Source organism: Heterocephalus glaber, unplaced genomic scaffold (genome assembly GCF_053883595.1).
Source record: "Heterocephalus glaber isolate CG9 unplaced genomic scaffold, H.glaber_assembly_v1.0 deba00001600, whole genome shotgun sequence".
In the NCBI taxonomy this organism is placed as follows: Eukaryota; Metazoa; Chordata; class Mammalia; order Rodentia; family Bathyergidae; genus Heterocephalus; species Heterocephalus glaber.
The window spans coordinates 2568495-2594535 of NW_028258372.1; the positions used below are offsets into that span (position 1 = coordinate 2568495).

Sequence of the window (26041 nt, forward strand, 5' to 3'; positions counted from 1 at the left end):
GCTGTGCCAAGTCAGTTTATTTATAACCACTTCAATCAGTTTATTTATAACCACTTCAATCAGTAGCTGTTCAGAAACAAACCAGGAAAGTGAGGGAGGCCTGGGGGTGGGCCACTGGGTAGGAAAATTAAAAAGGAGAATGTTAAATCTTTTAAAGTCTCAAGCCTCAGTATCAGAGAGTCTGAATCTCTTACATCTCCCATCCCTGTGATAGTAGTAAAGATTAAAAGGCCATTCTCTTCTGTCGTAAAACTCTTCTCTTTTACTGCTTTCTTATGCCCATGGGTTTTCTTGGCAGGGAAAAATTCCAATGCTTAAAAAGAATTCTAACATATCAGGCACAGAATTATAAGACACCTACCAACCTGGACATTCATCTTGTGTAGAATTACCTTTACATGATCACCCACTCTTTTTTTTTTTTCAATCATGGAAAAGAGAAACTGAGCCACCTCACTGGGCAAATTCAATTTTAGGAGCAGCAAGCTTGCCAGGATCTCAAATATCAGGGCCTGTACAAGGAGTTATGTGTGGACAAGGAGAAGAACATCACGTCTGAACCACGTCATTCAGCAGGAACATGTGACCAAGCCTAGGAATTCAGAAGGGGTCACCCATGTATGTGGTGGCCACTGACTAGATGTCTGAAAATGGGTTAGAAACAGCAGCCAAGTATCTTTCATCTGTGTCTTTAAAGGGAAGTATGCCCTTAACTTTCATTCACTAAAACAAAAGTCTTAAAAGTTCCTTGTGCTATAGAAGAAAGCTGAAGGAACTTTAAGAATTGGCAAGAAAATTATTTTTTAAGAAATCTGTACACACACAACATATAATTATATACGTAATTATGTGTATGCATATTTTATAATCTAAAATGATTTTAAAAGTATGACTGGTACATAGGCATTTTTGCATAATTCTTTATTATGATTTTTGGTATGAAATTTGAGTTAGTTTTTGGGCCAGGGATTTAGCTCAGTGGTTCCACCATCTGCCTCACAAGCACAAGATCCCGAGTTTGATCCCCGGTAGCAAAAAAAAAAAAAAAAAAAGAAAAGAAATTTGAGTTAGTTGTTTTCTTTTAAGAATAAACTTCAAAAGATACAGACTTGTGGTAGGAATAAAAGTTGAGGGTCAAAGTAGAGAAAAGAATGTAGCTAAGACAGTAAGGGAAGGAAAAAAAACAAAAAGAAAAATAAGAATAAGACTAAATTTAAAACTCAAAATTTAAAGTATGAGACAGAGGCATTAGTACGAGCAATGTATACTGATAAAGTTTAAAGCTCAAGAATTTTATAAAGAGGCAACTAGGTAAAACCTATTTTCATAAGAAAGAGTCTCTAGTGTATACTTTCTAAGTAGAGTTTCATTTAAAATACCATAAATAAAAGAAAGGAATGTGCTGGGAAAAGTAGCAGGCCCACTATAAAGTATCTTGGGTAGAACAATATCTCCACCTTGTGACCGTTTAGGATTTTGTTATTAAAAGTTGTCAAAAAGGTAGTGCTACATTCTTGCAACTGTAGATATACTGAAGTCACTTTCTTTTTGTACCAGAAATTGAACACAGAACCTTGTACTTGTGAGGCAGGGGTGGTGCCACTGAGCTAAATTCCCGGTCCCTGAAGTCACTTTTATAATTCCCCCATGACTTTTTCTTGATTAGACTTCAAATGGGTAACTTTAAATTTCTTAGCTTTTAGTAGTCATGTAAAAGACCCTGTTTAATAAAATTATTAAATATATATATATATATATATATATATATATATATATATATATATATATATGGCAACCACATCTATTTTGTGAGCCTGAAGGCTAATTATGAGAGAGAAAAGAATATAACTAGTATACAAACATTCCAGTGACTGTTTCATGCAAGGTCCTATGGGTGATTCGAGTGCGAGATATTGAGAATTAAAGTATTCTACTTTGAAGTAGAGTGGAAAACACAGAGTAGAGGCAGCACAGGACTCAATCGAATGCCACAGGTGCACCAAGCAAACACTGCACCCCTGAGCTGCACCCTAGCCCCTCACTACCCATCTCATTCCCAATTTCCTGACAACCTATGAAGTGGAGGATATGGACTATCAGCTTCTGATGAGCCTTGGCCATAATAAAAGTGCCTATGTTCTTTGCTAGCAAGGTTTCAGATATATTAAAAGGTGAGAAGCAGCTTTTAACAAACATCTGATGCAGAAAAGTTCATAGTATGTGTTCACATTAAATTCACCTCATATTGGACAAAAATAATTAACTGTGGGGGAAGCTGACAACCTACCTTCCAGATGTAGGCAGCTTCATCACTTGAACCACTGAGTAAAAACTGGTCATCAGGACTAAGACTTGATTTTACATAAAAAGTAGAGTTCTGGTGTCCACTGAAGACAGCCACTGCCAGAAAAGAAAAATAAGATTACTCCGTTCTTGTTATTTCCAGTGTTCAAATGTTCAGATAAACACAGACAGTACGTGTGTGTAGGTACATACATGTGTCCCAACAAGTTCTGTCACCGTATTGACTACTGAAGCACATGGTCAAGATAGCTTCATTCACCAGGTGACCGGGAACTGGACATTAGGCAAAAAAGGGAATCCCTAAAAAAGTCTTTATTTTAGACTCCCCCATGAAGTTGGCCTAAACAAACTGTACAGATCTGGTGATGCCATGTGAGAGAAATGTGATGAAAAACATTCTTAAGGGCAAACAATGTAGACAATGCCAATCCTGTAGGAAATGAAGATGAGACTCTCTCTCTACCCCAGGGTAGGGCTTTTTCCTCTGCATTATACTTTGGTCTTACTTCTCAGAGACCTCAAACCTCTTTAAGATACATTTCATATCTTGGTCTTCTACTCTAGATTTTACTATGTTTTGAACACAGTAAATCCAAGTATTTTTTCCATGAATAGGTAATAATTGGTAAAAAAGATCATGTGAATTCTGACTAAAACTTACTGAAAGCTTATCTGGGAGGTAAACCTTACTGCCAACAGGCCGAATAGTGAAGCAGCTAGTGGAGATGAGACACAAGGTTAGGGTTCACCTTCTCACTACACCAGTTACCATATCTAGCTCAATATGCTCTTGACAAGGTCTTTTTTTCTAAGGAAGACAAAACCTGAGGCTTCTGGCATCAGAACACTTCAAGAAATATAAGAGAAAATTTCATTTACTGGAGAACTTAAGGATAATTTTAGGCAGGGGGAAAAATCATACTACTTTTAAGAGGGAGGGACGTATCAGTAAGGGACTTAGCTTTCCATAAGTGCTCACAGAAATTCTTTCTTTTTGCTACACTAAATGGAAAAGAATTTTGTATTTATAGCTTTCAAGTCTGCAAATCGAATACTCCCCACATAGACATTTTTACTGTGAAAGTTAAGCAGGATATTAATCAATTCAGATACATGTATCATAAACTTGCTGTAATAGAAAAATTCCTGAAAAATAAAGAGGCTCCTTTATTGTGAACACTGCTCCAAAACTATAATTGTTCATCTTCTTCAACTATACAACTATACAACTATACATAGAAAACTATAGACTGAATTTCCCACAAAACCTCGAAGTATTTATTGCCCTCTGCTGGTCTAAGAAAAGGCTGGTATGATGTTTTATTGTGTTTGTGTTTATGGTAATTTGATAAAGACTTGAAAATAAATAACATTTGTTGAAAAGAAAGTTTTGTTATGTGTTTTTTTTAAGAATCTTTTTGGTTTATGTCTTGTAGTCTAACTACTTTGAAATAATGATATACAGTGTAATAACTATTGTTATTCTTATTTGGTTATGAAATTTTGTTTTATTTTTTCATAAAATAAAAATAAGACCAGTATGAAATACACTATAAATGTTTCAATCTTGCTAAGAATCTTTCTGAAACCTAATTGGCTCAATTTATTCTTTCTTTGATGATTTGGGCTCTTAAAACTGTTTTAGAGTCATCCTTAGGAATATCACTTAGTATAAAACTGTGACTAAAATATGGTAATTGAGTCCAGGATCTTTCTAAAGTCTTGAAAAAACCAAGTAAGGACCACATATCACATATCACACCCCCTCCCCCACCCAAGCCATCATTCAAATTCTAAGGAACAAATTAATCTATCCGTCTATCTTTGAGAACAAAATTATTTTAGGAGAAAAAGTTACTAAGTAACTAGCAAAGCATTTGATGGCACATGGACAAACTAAATTCAAGGTCCTTTCAGTGTCACACTGTAGGAAAAATAGAAAAGAACTCTTGCACGTCTGATATTATAATCATGATCAGGCTTTATCTTTTTTGTAGGGGAGGGTTTAAGACAGGGTCTTTCCATATAGGTCACGCTGGTCTTGAACTCATGACAATACTCCTGTCGCAGCCTCCTGAGTTCTGGAACTACAGGCGAGTGCCACCATGCCCACCTAGGATTTATCTTTTAAGGAAAAACTTGGAGGTCTATTTTAAATGATTAACTAAATCAGCAGCTATCCAAGTTCTAATTCCTTTAAGGAAAACAAAACAAAACAAAAAAAATCACAAAACCTCTTCCCTTTTCCAAATACTCTTGCTCTTGTTTCAAAAACATCAGGCCCAATCTCAGGCACTGGAAGTGCCAACGATGATGCTGCCACAGATACTAAAGTCCTAATGAGATTGCAAGGGGAAATCTTTGGAAACCTTTCCAAGATCAAGGCAAAATGAACAAAGTTCTATACTACTTTGAGATGTCTTATTAGCATATCCTACTATACTGGGAACTAAGTAAATCTGGGCTTGGGTCACGGAATTCAAAGTGTTTTGACAGCGAGGCCTGAGGAAGATCGAGGACACTAATACATAGCTTTCTTAAGTCATTACTACTATTTTAAAAAATAATGTAACACAACCTTCTTAAAGCATGTTCGACAAACTTGGGTTTATCTTTTAAAATATCATTTATTTAGTTTTATTAAATGTCATTTATCTATTAAATATCATTTATTAGTATGAGATTCTACATTTATATTCTTTAGGATAAAAGGAAAGGTGGCATTGAGAAAAAAAAATGAAGATAAAATGGCTACTGTCCAACATTAAAGAGAAGGCTGAGGGAAGGTGGAACTATTTGGGAAGATCTGAAAATTCAGCCCCCTAGTGTGTGTGTGGTGCTGGGGATCGAACCTAGGGCCTCATGCACGTTAGGAAAGTGTCCTACCATTGAACTATAGCCCCAGCTCTGTAATTTTAACTAATGGCCCCCAAAAGGACAAAAGTTGAGCAGAACAGCTTTTTAGCCCAAAAGCTTGCAGAATAGAATAGTGATAATTCTAAATACAGTTCAAAAGGCCTTATATCAGGAGAGGCACTAGTAAATGAAATCAAGTCAGCAGGTAGAGCAGGACTGGTTACTAGTGAAATGGTCACGGGAAAGTACCTTGATGTAAACATCACTGGAACTAATTAGACACTGAAGTCCTCATATGGCTTATTAAGTTTGGTTTTTAAAAAAATTAAATCATCAACAAAAAAGTCCTATTAGCTTCCTGGTAAGAGAACATGAATCACTAATATCTTACCTGGAGAGGTCTTTAATCCAGTCATATTGAACATGTAGATGTTGTCATCTGTGCAGTTAGCAAATAAAGTAGAGCCAGTAGAATCCAAAATCAGACTGGAATATCCTGAGAAAAGGAAATTTAAGTTATCATGTCCTGATGACGATAAAGAGACCTGGGGCTAAAATGCAAAGGCAAAAATAGATCATCAAACAAGAATATCAGACTGAGACAGTAGAATTTTTGGTCCTCAAAATATATTCAAATCAAAAATCTGAGTTTTATCTGTTGAAGTTTGAAGGATGACACATATTAAGAGTTTCTCTGGTCTATATTCTGAAACTAGCCTAATAAAAAATTTTTTAAAAAAAATTTTAAACAGAAATTCACACCTCCTCCAAAAAGTACCAGTCTATTCAGAGGCTTACCTAGTTTTCGAGTGCTGCTACCTGGGTACAAGAAGGACTTGGATGCTATGGGTTCTTGCCGATAAGCAGTATAATTCCTGCGTAAATCCCATATTTTGATTATCCTAAAAACCAAAACAAATAGTTACTTGGTAGACTTTCTCTCACCCCAAACAACTTCACTTACATCAAATGTGAAATGACTTTTAATCTAACTCTTCTGGTACTTCTACCAGGTACAATAAGGACACCTCATTGGGAAACAAATTGAACTATTTTACACCATTGTTTCCAGTGTTAGGCTTATAATTCTGACAAAACGGAAACAGATGTGATTTGACCTAGTGATGGGTTACTGGAGTTGACTTCAAGGGAGCGGAAAAGGAAGATGAAGTTGGATGCTGATAGTCACTGTTCCATTGTTTTAGAAAAGTACTTCCTAAATCTTTAATATTCTGCATATATCCTTTGACATCCTAAGTAGCAAACTCTGTTCCTATAGTTATATCTATACATAACTCCTTCAGTAATATAGTCTAAACAAATTGTCCTGTGAAACAGGAAAATATTTTCTCATTTAGTCTATTGTGGTAAATATCTTAAGCCCCTACTTCTAGTGTGTGTTTTGTCTGAAAACATGAGTTTGGTTTAAAATGGCAGCATCTTTGGAAGCAAATGGAGCAACTTTCACAAGCACAACTAACAGCTCTCAGGTAATCCTTTATTCCTGGCAAGAATTTGTTTCACAGAAGGATAAAAGTGTCCAGAAGAAACAATGGAAATCTTAGTTTAGTCAGCCATAATCTTTATAAATTAAAAATTTTGAAAGCAGCGATGCATTTGGAAATGGGCAAAGAAGTATGCGTTAACACTTTCACGATAGGGATGTAATTCGTATGTCTTGCTGCTGGGCGGAAGGGACAGATCGACCCATCGGGTGGTACAAGCTGCCCGAGGGGAGGCACACATGTACCACTGGTGGTCTGAGCTGGCAGGAACATGTTAACAAGTCCTTAAACAAAAAGATTTTAAAAGTCCCTATACATGAAGAATTCATTTTTTATAAAGTAATCAATGAACAAGATCACAGAATTATCTGGAAGCCAAAAATCCAGATCAACCATGATGGCAAGTGTGTGAAAGTATTTAAGCCTTAAGATAAATCTAGATTATGCTCAGAAATACCAGGTACATGCCCCAAACCAGGCTTCTTCTTTTAAAGATATTCCTACACGTGAAAAGATACAATCCAAAATAACAGAAATTTTACTCCTCCAAGTAAGGATCAGTGACGAAGTTGTAGTGCATAAGGTAAGCAAGCTGCCATGTCATTTCTTCTCTGCAACAGCAGCAGCAGCCAACACTGTTTCTCTGTGATAGACAAAGTGTCAGGTGTGATACATGTATTACTGATTTAATTATTTGAGAAAGAGTTCCAACTAGATATTTTCCAGTATGATCTAGTTTTTCAACTGGGACACTAAGTCAAAAGTTAAAAGCATACATGTTCAATTATAACGGGAATAGGTAACTTCCCCAGCACGTCATCAAAAGAACCAAGAAATAAAGTCTCTTACCCATCCACAGCGCCTGCTGAAACTAATGTATTCTCATCTTGAAAAAGGACCACAGTAACACTCTGCTGGAAATCCTAATAGCACAAGAAAGAACAAGAAAAGAAGGGAATTTTGTCTGGGGCACTATCTTCACCATTGAGAGACCCAGGTGCTACGAAAATGGCTTCCTCACCCACACTGAGTTAGACTAAATCTTCTCTTTCCAACAGCCCTAGATACATATGCTACCAAGGAAATAGCCTAACCATTATTAAATCCTAGCATGCAGCATTAACACTTTAACTTGTACTCAAAACCAAACTGGAGACCAAAAGATTTTACTTCCTTGAGCTCACTGATTTTTCTGACTCAGCCCTACTGATAAAACTGTGCATCTGCAGGAAACTCATTTAACTTTCCTGTGCCTGTTTCATCTATATAATATTGCTACCTACCCCAATTATCATATTGGAGCATCTACAGAATTATGGATGGAAGATCACATACTTTGAAAAAGTGAGAGGGGCTCAGGGGAGTTTGACATCCTAATTGTTACTACCTAACAAGTTCTCTTAGCTCAGAATCTAACTTTCTGAGAGGTCATGTGCTGTCACTTCATCTGGCCCGTACAGACCACTGTCTGTTTCCACTCATGCCTGGGTTCTGGGTACAGTATGAAGTTTTACAGCCTCATGCTTTAGTAATCACATTTTCCCCGGAATATTTATTTGGACCCTACAAACCAAGAATATGACAGAAACACATGAAAGTGAGATCAATGGCAATACTTTTTTTTTTCCTGAAAAGAGATATATTATGGGTATAGTTTGAACTTCTGACTAGGGTACCGCTAGCTCTCTGTTCTACCCAAGTGTTTCTCAAAATATTTAAGAATATATTGCTATGGGCCGCGGATTTAGCTCAGTGGTTCCAGTGCGTAAGGTCCTGAGTTTGATTGCTGGTACCAAAAAAAAAAAAAAAAAAAAAAAGTATTTTGCTACATGTTTAAAAATATACAAAAATTTCCCATCTTTACTATAGTTTACATCATGAAAGCAACAGGGATTTTCTTCCCTACTAAAAAACTATCTTTGTACTTCATATGGTTCTTCAAACTACCTTCCACTTCTCCTACTGAAGCACATTGTATCGCAGGTATGTACCTTTGGAGATTTCTGGGGTGATGCTCCGAAAGCTGAATTTTTAGCATGTCCCCTAGATAACACTAATGCCCACTGCACTTTAAGAACAATTTTTGTAGGTACTGAATAATAAACCACTGATAACAAAAGGAAATGAAGATTCTCATTCACATAATCCACAGTGCCCATCTTTATTCCCTCAGATGCAATTCTATCCTATTGTTAAGTCTATAGACATGTATGCCATCTCTAAAACCTTACCACAGAAGGAGCGAGTCCTTTGGAATTCTGTTTCTTCTTGGGCTTTGAAGGGGTTTGCTTGTCTGAGGTATTATGAGCTCCACTGATTTGGTTCACTTGCCTATAAAACCCATCTGAAAGATATTCCCAGGAAACTGATTTAATTCTTTTCTGACGTCATGCTGAGTGCAACATTTGTACATATAACGTCAAGATGAAGTAACTTTGACCAGATTAGTGAAATTGGAAACCAGCACAGCCAGCTGAACCATATCTCTGGTGGTGAGATTATAATGTACAAAAATGAAGAACACATATCAACACACACACACACACATACACACACACACGCACGCACACACACTTATAATTAGCTTTATTCATAAGGGCCAAAAATGGAGGCAACCAAGCTCTCCTTAGCAGGTGAATGGATAATAGTGGCATATCCAAACACAAAAGTATTCAACACTAAACAGAAATGAGCTTGATAAAGCCATAAAGACTCAAAGGTAACTTAAATGCATATTATTAAGTAAAAGAAGGCAATCTGAAAATACTATATACTCTGACTCCATCCATAAGACATTCTGGAAAGGCAAAACTTACAGAGATGGGAAAAGATCAGTGGTTGCCAGCACTTAGAGGGGAGGTAGAGATGAACAGAACACAGAAGATTTTTAGGGTGGTGAAACTATTCTTTATGACTTTATAATGACAGACATGTCACCATACATTTGTTGATGCCCAGTGAATATATAACACCATGTCTACTATGGATTTCAGGTGACGATGATGTGTTGATGTAGGTTCATCCTCAGTTTCAATAAATGTATGACTCAGGTGGAGGATGCTGAAAATAGGGGAGGCTGTGTTTAGGGGGTAGGGGTAAGTGGAAATTCTACTTTCTGCTCAATTTTGCTGTAAACCTAAAACTGCTCTACAAAATGAAGCTGATTAACATTTTTTAAAATCCATAAATAATTTAAAATAAACAGGCCAATGATCATCTGCTTTATGGAAGATAAGCTTATATTTAAACCAATCTCATTCTTCAAAGCTAAAAAGACATTTACTCAATGAGCCTATGCATTAATAAAATTCTATCAATAATTTAGGCAGATGGCATTATAATTCAGAAGACATTATGGGGTAAATACATGAATGTAACAGGACTTGCAATAATCACTAGTACAACGAAAATTGAACAGTGAGTAGAAATAGGGGTTGATGAGCACATGTGCCCCCCGGGTGGTGATCAGATGAAATCACTAACATCTTCGTTCAAAATTAAGCATGGGATCCCAGTTCTGTCAAAATTAAAACGGATCTAGGTTACCTTTTTTGTTGCATCTGGTATCCCAGACCATAATGTTGCCATCTCTTCCACCTGTACAGAACACAGCTGAGGAGAAATGAACAGCTGAATAGTTTGGCAAGAGGTTAACAAAATGACACATAAATTTCAACTTAATTTCTAGAGTATTCTGTGCTGGGTACTGAATTTGGTACTGGTGATTACAATTTTTAAAATATATGGCTCAACAGCAAATATAAGAAGCAACTATGATGAAAAGGGATTACAAAGAACTCAAGATCCCACTGTGTAAATTTTCTTCAGACACTGTTGTAGTAAGGGTTTGCAAGGGAATAGATTTAATACAGGACACATAGTTTATAGTATTATTTTATAACATTCACCCAAAAAGTCAAATGTAGAGGAGTGCAAGAGATCTGTCCATGCGTTGGACAGCCAAAGAATCCAGCTGAGGGCCTGAATCCCCCAGCAATTTCACCCACGAGTCCAGCCAGAGGCCTAGAGCCCAAGGCAACATCTCATGCAAGTCCCTATCAATGGCCCTGGAAGGCCCAAAGGCCAGTGGTGGAAGCTAGAAAGTCTGCGCCTGCAGCAAGGAGAACGGTGTGTCCCACCAGGCTGAGGGATCTGCACTGGAGCCAGGAAGCAATGCTCAAGGCGAAGACCAGAGTTCCCCTGAAAAAAACAGCAGCCAACCCAGAGAGAGTGAGGACCCGAGCTTCTCAGCCGAGAACAGCAGCGTTTACATCAGGAAAATCTGCCCCGGCAAGGTTCTCCAGGAAAACCAACAGCATACAATCTTCCCTCCAGTCCTCCTTCAAGCTGCTGGCAAAAATTCTCAGGTGGGTCTTCCACGGCCAGAAAGAACCACACTGACTTAGTTCAGCTGGCCGTTCCAAACTGACCATTAGTTAATCCACTATAGATAATAACTTTAGATAATAATCTTTCACTGTAAATTTTCTCAAAGTTACATAAAATAATTAGTAAAGGTCAGAGAAGATAAGGAAGTTGTAAACTTAGTCTTGGCAGTGTAACTGCAGAGCCTACATGTCACACTTTCATTTTTTTTCAGTCCCCATAGAGGTCTCAGGTAGTTGTTTTTGGTTATTTTGTCCAATTTACAGCTAATACAGGCAGTTTGTTAAGTGCGCACTCTTTCACACAGGAAGCATAGTTTCTTTTATACTTAATTTTAAAGAGTAAAGTATGACAAATAAGTTGATGTTTTCCTATATTCCATTCTTTTACCCACCCCACCCCCACTACCGGGGATCCAACTCAGGACCTTGAGCTTGCCAGGCAGGCGTGGCGCTGCTGAGCTACATCCTCGGCCCTCCTGTATTCCATTCCCAGAGACAATGTCTTTCACAAATTTCGTATGTATTTCAGCATTTTTATACTAAGACAATACAAGTTTGGAGGGAAAGTCAACATCTAAATAAAGCAAGCCATTGGCCTAGGATGAGTTACTGGTATTTTTGGTTGTTTTACTTGAGAGCAGCCACAGTTGCAGCACTAGGACCAGACAGCTGAAATACCCACAGAAAAACCTACCATCCTTCAAGCCAGAGGAATCAGGAAAAGGAGATGGCAACAAGAGCTGTAGAGTGAGAGAGCTGAACAAAGAGAACACTTAATTCTGTGTTTAAACTCAGCCCAAGTGTCTAGCTGACCCCTGAGCTGTATGTGGAGAAGAGAATGGACTGAGGTTTAAAGTAAAAAACTGAATTGGCATATATAAGCCATTGCCTTATTGCAGGTGTGACAGTCTGCAATTTGAGTCTAAATGAGCTGACTGGTAATACAGAAACGATAACTCTTTTCTAAGCAATAAATAGAATCCAGAGCCTAACATCCAACATACCATTCACAATGCCCTTGACTCACAAAAAGTCAGGAAAACAAGTTGTTCTCAAGGGGAAAGAAACCAATGGAAGCCAATTCTAAGACAACTCAGATGTTGATTAGATTGTGTAAAGCAGATACAATTTATGTCAAGTGAGGTAAACAAATATACACTTGTAATTAAGGGAAAGACAGTAAATCTCGGCAGAAACCATTTATAAAAACAGAAATCTTAGAACTGAATAACGATAACTGAAATGGTAAAAATGTACTAGATAGGTTTAAGAACAGAATGGAGAGATCACAGAAAGTCACTAAACTTGAAGACAGATCCATTGGAATCACTCAATTTGAAGTAGAGAAAATGAGCATTATGCTAAGTTAAAAAAAGCTAGTTACAGAAGACTACATATTGTATCTTTCCATTTATATATTAAGGTGAATAGGCAAATCTAAAAAGACAGAAATAGTATAGTGGTTATATATGGCTAAGGGAGTTGTGGATAGAAAGAACTGCTAGTAGGTTAGTTTCCTTTCAGGCTGATGAAAATGCACTAAACATAGATTGTAATGGGTTGCTGCACAACTCTGAATAAACTAAAAAGCACTGAAAATGGGCAATTTAATGGTACATGGAATGGTTTGAATCCCTACTCTTTAAATTATCCTGTCTTGGGACCGGGGACTTAGCTCAGTGGTTCTGCTGCCTGCCTCGCAAGTGCAAGGTCCCAAGTTTGATCCCTGGTACCAAAAAAAAAAAAAAAAAAGTCCTGTCTCGTGTATTTTGTTACAGCTACAGAAAGTAGACTAAGACCACATGTTAATTATATTTCAAATTTAAGAAAATTGAAAAAAAAATGAAAAGAACTCAAAGATTCATGGGACAATTTCAAAAGGCCATGTAAATGAGCAATTGGAGTCCCAGAAGAAGTGGAGTTTGAGGAAGGAAAGGAGATAGGAAGCGAGAGGAGAGGAGAGAACAAGAGAGAATATGAATGAATTAGGCAGTCAAAAATATTAAAAGAATAGCAGAAACTTCCCAATTCAGTGAAACATAAATTTACAAATCCAAAATGTTGAGCAAGCCCCAAACAGAGTTTGGAGGAACCATGACTAGATACATCATAGTCAAACTGCTGAAAGCCAAAATTCCTGAATATAGCCAGGGAAAAGAACACATTGTACACAGAGAAATATTTCAAATGAAACCATGGAAGACAATGGAACATCTTCAAGTTATGAAAGGACAAAAGCTGTCAACTCAGATTTTTTTCATTGTTGTTGGCAGTATCAGGGATTGAATGCAGGGCCTTATGCACGTAGGAAAGTGCTCTACTACTGAGAGACATCCTCAGCTATTTTTTATTTTATTCTTTTGAAACAGGTTCTCACTAAGCTGCCCAACCTGACTTCAAACTTGCAACCTTCCTGTTTTAGCCTCCTGAATAGCTGGGATTACAGGCAGGTACCATCATACTCAGCAAAAATTTTATACCCCCAAAAAAATCCTTCAAGAATGAAGATATAAGGACATTTTCACATATAGGAAAACAAAGACAATTTATCACCACCAGACTTCCACTAAAAGAAATGTTTAGGAAAGTTCCTCATGCCAAAGGAAATGATGCCAGAGGGGAGGACAGAGATGGCCTTGCCAGGGGAAATTCATAAGTTCAAGGGTAAATCATGAGTTGGATTTTGGGTACGTTGAACTTGAAGTGCTTGGAGAGAGTCTAAGTACAGAAACACAGATCTATGCCAATATAACTAGAATGGGAAAGAAACAAAAAATTTGGAATAGATGAAACTTCCAGGTAAAAGGTATAGGGTGAGTAGAAAAAAAAGCCAAACATCACATCCTGGGTCATGTTATCACTTCAAGCTAAAGAAGTATAGTGCACAGACACAAAAAGCAATCATGAAGGAATGAACAAAAGACATAAGGAGTATTAGAAGGAAATGGCACACAGATTCCAAGAAAGTAAAGAATTTTTATGAAATTCTATAAACGGCCAAGTAGAGGGGCCAGGGATTTAGCTCAGTGGTTCCGGAGCCTGCCTTGCAAGAGCAAAGTCCCAAGTTCGATCCCCAGTACACCCCCCCCCCCAAAAAAAACACCACAAAAAAAGGCCAAGTAGAAGAAAAGGCAAGAAAAGTCTCATGGCTTCTGACATTTAGATAATAATTAAGTATCAACATTATTAAATTAGGAAGCAAAGGCCCAGGGAGATAAAAATGATTTTGTTCAAGAGTCTAGAGGCAGATATCAGAATAAAACCTAAGGCTTCTACAAAAGTGTGCCCTGCACAAGGGCATATGACTAAGGAAGCGAGTGAGGCTAAAATGTAGTCTCACCAACCAAACCATGGGGCGTTGAGGGCAGTTTCCAACCAGACTCACTCACACCGGGGCGCCTATGGACCATGGGAAAAGCGACCTGCCCCAATGTCTAACTCATTGCTTCTTCTATCAGAACACAGTGGCACAGATTTATTCACATGCATAATTTCTTAAAGTAAGCAAAGGGACCAAAAGATCGGTGTTTCCCTTTCCCATTACCCTTCACTTAAGATGAATATTCATAATCTTAAATTATTTTTATAGACTCAAAGGGAATTCTGGCACAGGTGTCCAGTAAATTTAACTTTATACAATAGATGCATTAATAAAGTTATGCAGAAAGATCAAAACTCAGGTGCCAGAGATTAACTCAGTAGTTCTGGCACCTGCCTTGCAAGCACAAGGTCCCGAGTTCGTTCCCCAGTACCAAAAACAAAACAAAAAAAACCTCATGGCATCATGTATTTCTTCTTTGGGGTACCAGATCAACAGCATGCACAATAGTTTTTAAAAGTCCAAACCAGCTAAACAACTCAGTTTAATATTCATGAGTGTTTAGGTGAATGAGTAAAAATATTTGTTTTTAAAATAGGGTATTTTCTAATGTTGAAGAAGACTGTAATGTTTGTCTCTATAATTCTGAAAATAGTATTAATTCGAATACTTGAGATAAATGTTTACTGATTTGTAAAAAAAAAATAGTGAGAAACAAAGAAGAAAAAAACAAAAACTATAAATGAAAAGTTCACTGGGACACTGTTTCCTTAGCTGCTATGGTACTGCTCTGTATTATAGCATTCTTTAATTCTTCTTTCCCCACTGGAACAGTAAAATAAATATAGAAAAATCAATTTTGAATAACAGTTGGAACCATACTAGGAAACCGGGACATTTAAACTAACTACCTGGTGAATTTTTAGATGGAGAATCACATCTCGTTTATCAGGAGTTTCAGCCTAGTCTTATACTCCATTTAAATTTCACAAGTGAGAGTCGCACGGAACACACGCCAAATCAGCCCGCTGCAGACAGACAGGTCTGTGCATGCCCTACCGAGGTCCTGAGTCTCGCAGAAGATGCCTAATCACCCCGCTGCAGACAGGCAGGTCTGCCCACGCACTACCGAGGTCCTGAGTCGCACAGAACACGTCAAATCAGCCCACTGCAGACAGGCAGGTCTGTGCACGCCCTACCAAGGTCCTGAGTTGTGTGGAAGATGCCTAATCACCCCGCTGCAGACAGGCAAGTCTGCCCACACCTTACCAAGGTCCCCAGTCCCACGGAAGACACGCCGAATCAGCCCACTGCAGACAGGCAGGTCTGCCCATGCCCTACTGAGGTCCTGAGTCACACAGAACACACCGAATCAGCCCGCTGCAGACAGGCAGGTCTGTGCATGCCCTACCAAGGTTCTGAGTTGCATGGAAGACACTGAATCACCCCGCTGCAGACAGGCAGCCACCTGGTTCCACACTACAAAGATGCAGAGGACACCAGGACACCAGACCAAGGTACTGAGGCCCACTGTTCCCGGCCCAGAGGTAGGGGCTTCTGAGCCATCGTCCCACTGCTCCTGGTCCAGAGGAAGGGGCTTCCCGGTCACCATCCCTCCCACTGCTCCTAGCCCACAGGAAAGGGCTTTTGGGCCACCTTCTGTCCCACTGCTCCTGGCCCAGAGGAAGGGGCTTCTGAGTCACCATCCCACTGCTCCTGGTCCAGAGGAAGGGGTTTCCCAGCCACCATCCCTCCGGCTGCTCCCAGCCCACAGGAAAGGGCTTTTGGGTCACCATCCCTACCTCTGCTCACGGCCCCTGTCCCACCTCACCCAGCTCAGAGGAGGCAATCCCTGCAGGCGCTAACAGCCCCCCGCCCCAGTCGAAATGAGAAAACATGTAAATAAGTCTCAAAACCAGACTTCCAGATCACCTACAGCAACCCCGAAGGGAAATGAGATGGAACACTCTGATACTCAACCACCTGGACCCACTGAACTGGCAACAAAAGGGGATCTGGAAAAAATGAAATCAGAAATAATTTCTCAGAGAACAGGAGAAATTGTGCCCCTAGTGCAAGACATGATTAATAAATCTAGAGAGGAGCTCAGGAACATGATGGAATCCCAACATAAGAAACAAATGGAATCCATGAAACAGATGCAAATAGATTTCCAGGACATGAAAAACTCCATTGAAAGTCTACTCAGCAGAATGAGCCAATGTGAGGACAGAATTTCAGATACAGAAGATAAGATTGCAATTAGTGACCAGGAAAAGAAAAATTGCTTCAAAATTATAAGGGAACATGAGAAATCAATCCAGCAGCTGCTAGATGATGCAAAAAAGAATAACATAAGACTGATTGGGCTCAATGAAGAAACAGGAGAGAGTGGAGATGACATAAAAAACTCTTCACAGAAATAATGGCAGAAAACTTCCCAAGCAGGGGAAAAGAGCTTGACATACAGATAAGTGAGGCATATAGGACTCCAAAGAGCCTTGATCAAAAAAAATCTACACATAGGCATATAATTAAGATTTCAGAAACACAACAGAAGAACAAAGTTCTCCAAGCAGTCAAAGAAAAGAAACAAATCACATACAAAAGAAAGCCCATCAGAATCACAGCAGACTTCTTAACACAAACCATCAAGGCAAGAAGATCTTGGAGTGACATATTCCAAGCCCTAAAAGAAAACAGCCTCCAACCCAGATTGATGTACCCTGCAAAACTAGCTTTCAAAATTGATGCAGAAATAAGATACTTTCATGACAAAGAGCACCTTAGGAACTTTGTGAATACCAAACCAGCACTCCAAAGAATTTTACACAATATCCTAGGAACAAACATTGAGGATCACAACCCTAGGAAGCAAAGCAGAATGAACCCATCTGGCATGACAAGAAATTAAATGTAAAGAGGGAGAACCCAACAAAAAGAAAAAGTCATGGCAATGACAAGTCAATATGTTTCAGTTATAACCATCAATGTTAATGGTCTCAATTCAACAATCAAAAGAAATAGACTGGCAGAATGGGGCAAGAAGCAAAATCCAACAATATGCTGCATACAAGAAACACACTTCATTCAAAAGGAAACTCATAGACTGAAAGTTAAAGGGTGGAAAACAATACTGCATGTGACAGGAACCCGAAAAAAAGCAGGAGTAGCTATCCTCTTGGCAGATCAAGTAGATTTCAAACCAACATTGATTAAGGGAGACGAAGAAGGACATTACATCCTTGTAAAGGGAAGAATCCAAGAGGAAGAGATGACAATCATAAATATCTATGCACCAAACACTAGTGCACCCAACTATATAAAACAAATACTAACGGACATGAAAAGTCATATATGCACTAATACAACTGTAGTGGGGGACCTCAACACCCCACTGTCACAGATAGATCAACTAGACTAAAAATAAGTAATGAAATACTAGAACTCAATTGAACTCTTGAACAAATGAACTTAACAGATGTTTACAGAGTCTTCCACCCCACAAAATCAGAATACACATTCTTCTCAGCTGCACATGGGTCATTCTCAAAAATAGACCACATACTCACACATAGAACATGTTTAAGTAAGTGCAAAGGAATTGAAGTTATCCCCTGTATATTATCAGACCATAGTGTGATGAAATTGGAGACCCATAGCAAAAGAAACTCAAAAAATGTCATAAACATGTGGAAATTGAACAACACACTTCTGGATAATCAATGGGTCACAGAGGAAATTAAAGAAGAAATCAGACAGTTCCTTCAATTAAATAACAATGACAAAACAACATATCGGAATCTATGGGACACAATGAAAGCAGTTTTATGAGGGAAATTCATAGCAGTGAATATGCATATTAGGAAAACAGAACAAGCCCAATTAAACAACCTGATGCTGAACCTCAAGCTTCTAGAAAAAGAAGAGCAGGACAACCCCAGAGCTCATACAAGGGAGGAAATTATAAAGATCAGAGGAGAAATCAATGCAATGGAGACTAAGAGAACAATACAAAAAATCAATGAAGCCAAGAGTTGGTTCTTTGAAAGAATCAACAAAATTGACAAACCTTTAGCCAACCTTGTCAGAAAAAGGAAAGAAAATGCCCAAATCCATGCAATTAGGAATGAAAAGGGTGAAACTACAACAGACCCAGCAGAAATCCAGAGGATCATCAATACCTACTTCCAGAACCTATACGCCAATAAAATGGATAACACAGAAGAAATGGACAGATTCCTAGATACATATGAATTACCAAAGTCGAACAAAGAAGACCTAAAAATTCTGAACAACCCAATATCAACCAATGAAATTGAAAATGTAATTAAAAACTTATCAACTAAGAAAAGCCTGGGCCCTGGTGGTTTCACTGGTGAATTCTACAAGACATTTAGAGAGGAACTGCTGCCACTACTGTTGAAACTCTTCAGTGAAATTGAAAGGGAAGCAATACTCCCAAATTCATTCCTGGAAGCAAGCATCACCTTGATCCCCAAAGCAGAGAAAGACCCAACTGAAAAAGAGAACTATAGGCCAATCTCACTAATGAACATAGATGCAAAAATCCTTAATAAGATACTGGCAAACAGAATGCAGAAGATCATCAAGAAGATCATACACCTTGATCAAGTGGGATTCATCCCAGGGATGCAGGGATGGTTCAATATATGCAAATCAATTAATGTAATACACTATATCAATAGAGCCAAGGACAAAAACCATATGATTATCTCCATAGATGCAGAAAAAGCATTTGACAAAATCCAACATGCATTTATGATAAAAACCCTACAAAAAATTGGAATAGATGGTCTCTACCTCAAACAGATAGAAGCCATCTATGAAAAACCAACAGCCAATATCATACTAAATGGTCAAAAACTGAAATCCTTCACACTAAAATCAGGAACAAGACAAGGATGTCCACTATCACCACTCTTGTTCAATATAGTTCTGGAAACATTAGCCACGGCAATTAGACAAGAGAAAGAAATAAAAGGAATAAAGATAGATAATGAAGAAGTCAAATTGTCATTATTTGCAGATGACATGATACTGTATATAGAAGACCCCAAGAACTCCACCAAAAGTCTTCTAGACTTAATAACCAAATTCAGTCAAGTAGCTGGTTACAAGGTCAACACACAAAAATCAATAGCTTTCCTCTACACCAATGACAGACTCACTGAGAGAGAAATAAGGCAAATAATTCCTTTCACAATAGCATCCAAAAAACTGAAATACCTAGGAATCATCCTAACGAAAGAAATCAAAGACCTCTTCTCTGAAAACTATGGCACTCTGAAAGGAGTGATTGAGGATGATATCAGAAAATGGACAGACATCCCCTGCTCCTGGGTAGGAAGGATTAATACAGTGAAAATGGCCATACTTCCAAAACTGCTATATAGATTCAATGCAATTCCGATTGAGATCCCAGCAGCATACTTCATAGACCTCGAGAAAACAATCCAAAAATTCATTTGGAACAAGAAGAGACCCAGAATAACAAAAGCAATTCTAGGTAACAGAGACATGGCAGGGGGTATCACAATCCCCAACCTGCAACTATACTACAAAGCTACTGTGATAAAAACAGCATGTTACTGGCAAAGAAACAGACTTCAGGACCAGTGGAACAGATCAGAAGATGCAGAAACAACGCCAGACACACTCAGCCATCTCATCTTTGACAAAGGAGCCAAACACACTCACTGGGGGAAAGATAGCCTCTTTAATAAATGGTGCAGGAAAAATTGGGATTCAACTTGCCAGAGATTAAAACTAGACCTATATCTCTCACCATGCACTCAACTAAAATCAAAATGGATTAAAGATCTAAATATTAAAATAGAAACTCTGAACCAGTTGGATCAGAGGTTAGGTAGAACCCTTGAAGACATTGGTGTAGGAAAAGATTTTATGAACAAAACCTCAGTTGCCCATGAACTGGCACAAACAATCAACAAATGGGATCTCTTCTTATTAAAAAGCTTCTGCACAGCAAGAGAAACCACCAGCAGTGTGAAGAGACAACCCACAATGTGGGAAAAAATCTTCACCTGCTCTTCCTCAGACAAAGGTCTACTATCTCGAATCTATAAAGAACTTAAAAAGATCAGACCTCCCAAATTTAAAGACCCAATCCAAAAATGGGCATCTGAAATGAACAGACATTTCTCACACAAAGAAGTACAAATAGCAAATAAATACATGAAAAAATGTTCAACATCACCGGTCATTCGAGAGATGCAAATGAAAACAACACTGAGATTCCACTTCACTCCAGAAAGAATGGCCACTATCATGAAATCAACCAATAACAAATGCTGGTGGGGCTGTGGGGAAAGAGGAACCCTGCTCCACTGCTGGTGGGAGTGTAGACTGGTGCAACCACTGTGGAAATCAGTATGGAGATACCTCAAAGAACTAGGACTGGAAGTCCCATTTGACCCTGCTATTCCACTGCTGGGGATCTTCCCCAAAGAATTAAAAGAATCATACCACAGTGATATATGTGCGCCCATGTTCATAGCAGCACAGTTTGTAATAGCTAAAACTTGGAAACAGCCCAAATGCCCATCAACTGGAGACTGGATAAAGAAAATGTGTTTTTTTTTATAAAATGGAGTACTACTCAGCCATAAAAAATGAGAAATTAGAGACATTTATAGCTAAGTGGATGCACATTGAGGCAATACTCTTAAGTGAAATAAATAGGACACACATATGTAAATACCGAATAGTTTCTCTGGTGTGAGAAAATGAAAGTGTAAATAAGGACTAAATGTATAACAGGTCATGTGAAATAGGAAGAAAAGGGGCAAAGGGGAAGGAAGTGGGAGGGCTAGGGGAAAGGATAGAAGGGAATGGGATTAATATGAGAAAATGGAAAAATAGGAACAAAATCTTTGTAAATAGGGAGGAATGGAGGGGTTGAAGGGAGGGCTGGGCAAGGGTGAAAAATAAGAACCAAGAGAGACTATGTAAAGGTGCAAATTTCCAATGATGAATGTCATTATGTTGTATACCTAAAATGTACCAATGATTAGAATGAATAATCGATAATGTAAAATAGGAAGAAAAGGTCCAAAGGGGTAGGGGTAGTGGGAAGGGCAGGGAAAAGGAAAGAAGGGAAAGGAAAAAATGATGAGAAATGGAAAAAATGGAAATAAAGTCTTTGTAAATAGGGAAGGGTGGAGGGCGTGAAGGGAGGGCTAGGAATGGGGAAAAAATAAGAACCAAGATGCATTATGTAAAGGTACAATTCCCAACGAGAAATGTAATTGTGTTGTATACCTACAATGTACTAATAAAAGAATTTAATACCAAAAAAAAATAAATTTTACAAGTGACAGAGATGACCTCCCAGTAGAGACGTGTGAGGCCACAGTGGGCGGTGATCACTGGGCTTTTCACTAAGGCATTCCAAACACTTAAACTGTTACTGATGCGGCCCCCACAGAACACAGTGTGGACAATTCACATCTCCCATCTTTATGCAGAATGGATGGCTCATTGGAGAGTTAATGAGAGCCCTGTGCCAGGCTTTGACTTTAACGGACAATCAGGGTTAAACAGAAGTATTGTGGCAGTTTATAACCTTTTACTTTATCTGTAAGACTTTTGACTTTCAAGGACAAAATGAGCATAAATTAAACCAACTTAATTTCATTATTGTTTTGAGTCATATTAGAATCTCAATCATCTATACAGGTAAAGTAGCAACTCTGACACAGAAAGGACAGAAACACAGATTCTTTTCTTACCATAAAAGAGGTTAAGGAGATAAAAGGATAAGCACAAACTTACCTCTCTGAAACTTAGAAAACGCCACCGACTTGAGACTGCATTGATGACCTTTGCATGTTCCAATCAGCTCACCAGCTTTTACGTCCCAAAATTTGGCTGTTTGATCACCTGCTGCCGTAACCTTTCAAAAATAAGGTAGCACGATTTAATAAAGCAACCTTTTACCAGTAGTACTTACTCAGATCCCAATAAAATGAAAACCACTTACAAGTTTGAGTTCACCAGGGACCCAGGCCAGGTCAAAGACAGCATTCCAGTGGGCCATCCACTCTGAAAAAAGAAGATGGTAGATGTGAACTGTTCACACTGTGTTCTGTGGGCAACGTATCAGTAACAGTTGACAGGTCTGGAAAGCTGCAGTGATCAGCACCCATCTGTGGCCTCACACATCTCTTTCTTGAGAGATCATCTCTCCCACTGCTCTCCATATATCTTATTCCAACCAAACTGGATCATTCCCTATTTCCTTCTCATAGCCTTTGCTCTTCTATCACTAGGAAAGTTAATGTTTTCCCCTATACTTGGAGTGCTCTCTTCGAATGCCATTAGTCTAAATATAGTGCAACTCAAATGTTCCATTTTCACAAAAAATTTTCCTAGCCTACTTTCCTGGCTTGCTTTTGTACTTCTATATCATTTATAGGCTTTGTTGTATTTCATTTATTTCAACACTAGACTTACTGGTTCCAAATTATCAGCTTCTTAAGGTCAGTAGAACTTTGCTTTACATATAAAAGATAATTTATTATTATTTAAAGCAGTATTTCCCCAATCACTTTAAGTGTAAAAGATTTAACATTTTAAAATAACTTTTCAAAAAAAATAAAAGAATCGTTTTTAATTCTAAAATGTGCTTTTCTCAACTTTTAGAAAAGGCTTTGTCATAGTTAACAGTTATTGTCAGGTAGGCAGTCCACCATTTTATCCTGGTCCCTTATTACTGAATATATTCAAATAGTAATTTTTACTTTCGGCTTTATGAATTAAAAATGTTAAAGCAAAAATCGTAGACCTAAACTTACCTTTGAAGCACTTCTTTCTGCTGCTTTGTGATTCCGTATTATATAATCTAACAAAGCCTTCTTCATTGGCAACTGCTAATATATGCTCCATACTGGGAGCTAAAGAAAGAAATAAAGAATATAAAAAGTAGCACAAAAATTGTCAAGTGAGTATAAAGGTATTAAGTGACTCAAAACCTTTATCAAAATGATCTTCAGATAGTCTCCTATGTAGAAGGGCTAAGTCAACAGTGGTACTTCAGAATGGACCCGCCAGTGGCAGCAGATAAAGTATATAATGATACAGACAGCCGGCAGAATCTTAATTTCAAATTTTCTTCTCACAACCTTTCACCTTTCTACTCTTAAAATCATTAAAAGTAGGAACGCATACTTCTATTTCTGTCCCAATGAACAAAAGAAAAATATATATTCAAGCAGATCAAAAGTAGTATCTACTAGGCAAAATTGTTTTCATGGTAGCTGAACCTGTGTGACCTTTTCCATATATTGTTTCCAAAAATTAGTGCTATAATAGTCCTATGCTAGAGGAAATATGTAATTATTATGTGCAGAAATTTAAAAAGCCTATTTGGTAATCAGGAGAGAACAGTTATTAGAAAAATCTTAACATTAACTTGTTTTTCTTTCAAAGGAAGATACCCCAGTATACTTTGCCTTAAAGCAGGAAATACATTATCTTTGTATAGGCTTAGCCTGGAGTGCAGTAATTCTCTTACCAGAAGAGAAGGTGCATCCAAAAGGAGGAACGGGGACTCCTGTTTCTCCATAGGACGTGTGCTCATCGTGACAGCTGCACTGATAACCAGTTAGGAGGGACTGTAGAGGATAATATGAGGACCACCCTAAAACAAGATGATTGCTTAGAATTTCAATGTAGCATCTCATTTCAGCACTTTTAACAAACACAGAGATAAATCTTTGTGCTTAAAAGAGCTTTTATTAACATAAGATCCACCCACTGTAGTACCTCTGGTCCTCTAGAACACTCAGTTTCTGCTATTTTCTTAAGAAGTCCCAGGGAAGAAATGAAAATACACTCCCAGCTTCAGGTATGGTTCAGCATTGGGCTTACCATCTTTAATGGAGACCCTCATTAAAACATTAAGAGTAGAAGAAACAAGTGGCCTTTGTACATTACAAAAGATCTTGCCCCTCTTTGAGCCAAGACACAATTACAAAAGTATTACCATTAAAACTGCTGCCTCCTTCAATGAAAGTTTCATTATGGTTTTGGAGTCTTTAAATCAACATTATTACAAATGCTCAAGTTACTAGTAACCATTACATATAATATAATGCTCAAAGTCTTCAATGAAATTATGTGTCAATATGCCTATTATAGCCAGTAACATATTCGCTAAATAAGTGACAATTTTACTTCCCTTTTTTAATATGGTGCTGAAATTCTAGGACTCTAAAATGTTAACAGCAACAAGTAGTAGCACTTTAAGGTATCCCTGAGCAATTTTAAATTAAAGTATTATGTATCTACCCCTAAAAAATAATCAGGGAAGCCTTTACAGATCTTGAAAGATGAATAAATTTTCATTGTATTTTTTATAAGCAAATGTTTACAGTACACAATGATCACATTCATAGTGGTGCACTGATACATGTATATAACATATTTTGATTCATTTTTGTTCCCCTCCCCACCTCTTTCTCATTCTTGGTCCCCTTCTCTTTGTAAAAGCTCGATTTTTCCACTTCATTTTTTTCCATTTCCCTTTTTTCCCCTCTTCCCATCTCGTTCCCCTTTCCATTTGAAAAAGATCTCCCTACTTCCTACTACCTTTTATTCTGCTCTTTATTTTTATTTTTGCTTTCCCATATAAGAAAAACCATGCCATATTTAAGCTTGCGTGCCCAATTTATTTCACTCAAGGTACCAAGGTGCATCTATTTACCTATGAATACCTCAAATTTATCTTTTTTATGGCAGAGTAGTACTCCATTGTATATAAATACATTTTCTTTATTCATCTGTTGATGGGCAAAATAGGCCATTTCCAAGATTTAGCTAATATAAATTGTGCTGTTATATACATGGGTATGCATCTATCACTGTAATATGATGACTTAACCTCTTTTAGAAAAATATCTAGTGGGAATAGCTTGGTCAAAGGAAATTTCTATTTTAATTTTTTTGAGGAATTTCCGTACTGATTTCCATAACGTTCCCACCAGCAACATAGAAGGGTCCTCCCACCCCACTACTGCACCAGCATTTGTTATTATTTGATTTTTTTGCTTATAGTCATTCTTGCTGGAGTAAGATGGAATATCAGTATTGTTTTAATTTGTATTTCTCTAACGGCCAGAGATGTTAAACACCCTTTTCATGTATTTATTGGCCATTTGTATTTCTTCTTCTGAGAAGTGACCTATTTATTTTGGTTGTCCATTTTTTTACTTTATTTGGTCTTTTATTTTTGGGGGGGGGTCTAATTTTTCTGAGTTCTGTATATATCCTAGATGTTAGTCCTCTCAGGAATAGCTGGCAAAATTTTTTTCCAGTTGTATTTAGAACAGAGAGCAAGAAATTCAGGGTGGAGGAAAAGTTCATTATGCTGGATCAGAAATCTAATGTGCACCATGGTTGTCCTAAATAGTAAGCCATCTTTGGAGACGTGTTTTTATCATATTAATAAGTAGGGCAGCACATTTTAAATATACTAAGGTCAAGTAACTCTTACCTAAAATGCTTTGGACCAAGAAGTTTCAGGTTGTGGAATATTTGCATAGATTTTACCTTGTGAGCATTCCTAATTTGAAAATCAGAGGCTTGAAACTTTTTTTTTTTTTTTTTTTTTTTTTTGTGGTACC

General features: G+C 37.8%; 1 protein-coding gene across 2 annotated transcripts in view; it reads right to left on the bottom strand.

Moving 5' to 3' along the window:
- The window catches only part of Dtl (denticleless E3 ubiquitin protein ligase adapter), a 50359-nt gene that overhangs the window by 20234 nt on the left and 4084 nt on the right, over positions 1–26041 (bottom strand). For both annotated transcript variants that reach the window (XM_021265555.2, XM_013075338.3), the window contains exons 2-11: positions 23932–24057; positions 23213–23311; positions 22399–22460; positions 22191–22311; positions 10212–10277; positions 8897–9009; positions 7515–7588; positions 5959–6062; positions 5552–5656; positions 2288–2400 (exon numbers count right to left, since the gene is read on the bottom strand). In XM_021265555.2, coding sequence (XP_021121214.1) covers positions 2288–2400; positions 5552–5656; positions 5959–6062; positions 7515–7588; positions 8897–9009; positions 10212–10277; positions 22191–22311; positions 22399–22460; positions 23213–23311; positions 23932–24057 — 983 coding nt within the window. The remainder of the gene's footprint in view (positions 1–2287; positions 2401–5551; positions 5657–5958; positions 6063–7514; positions 7589–8896; positions 9010–10211; positions 10278–22190; positions 22312–22398; positions 22461–23212; positions 23312–23931; positions 24058–26041) is intronic.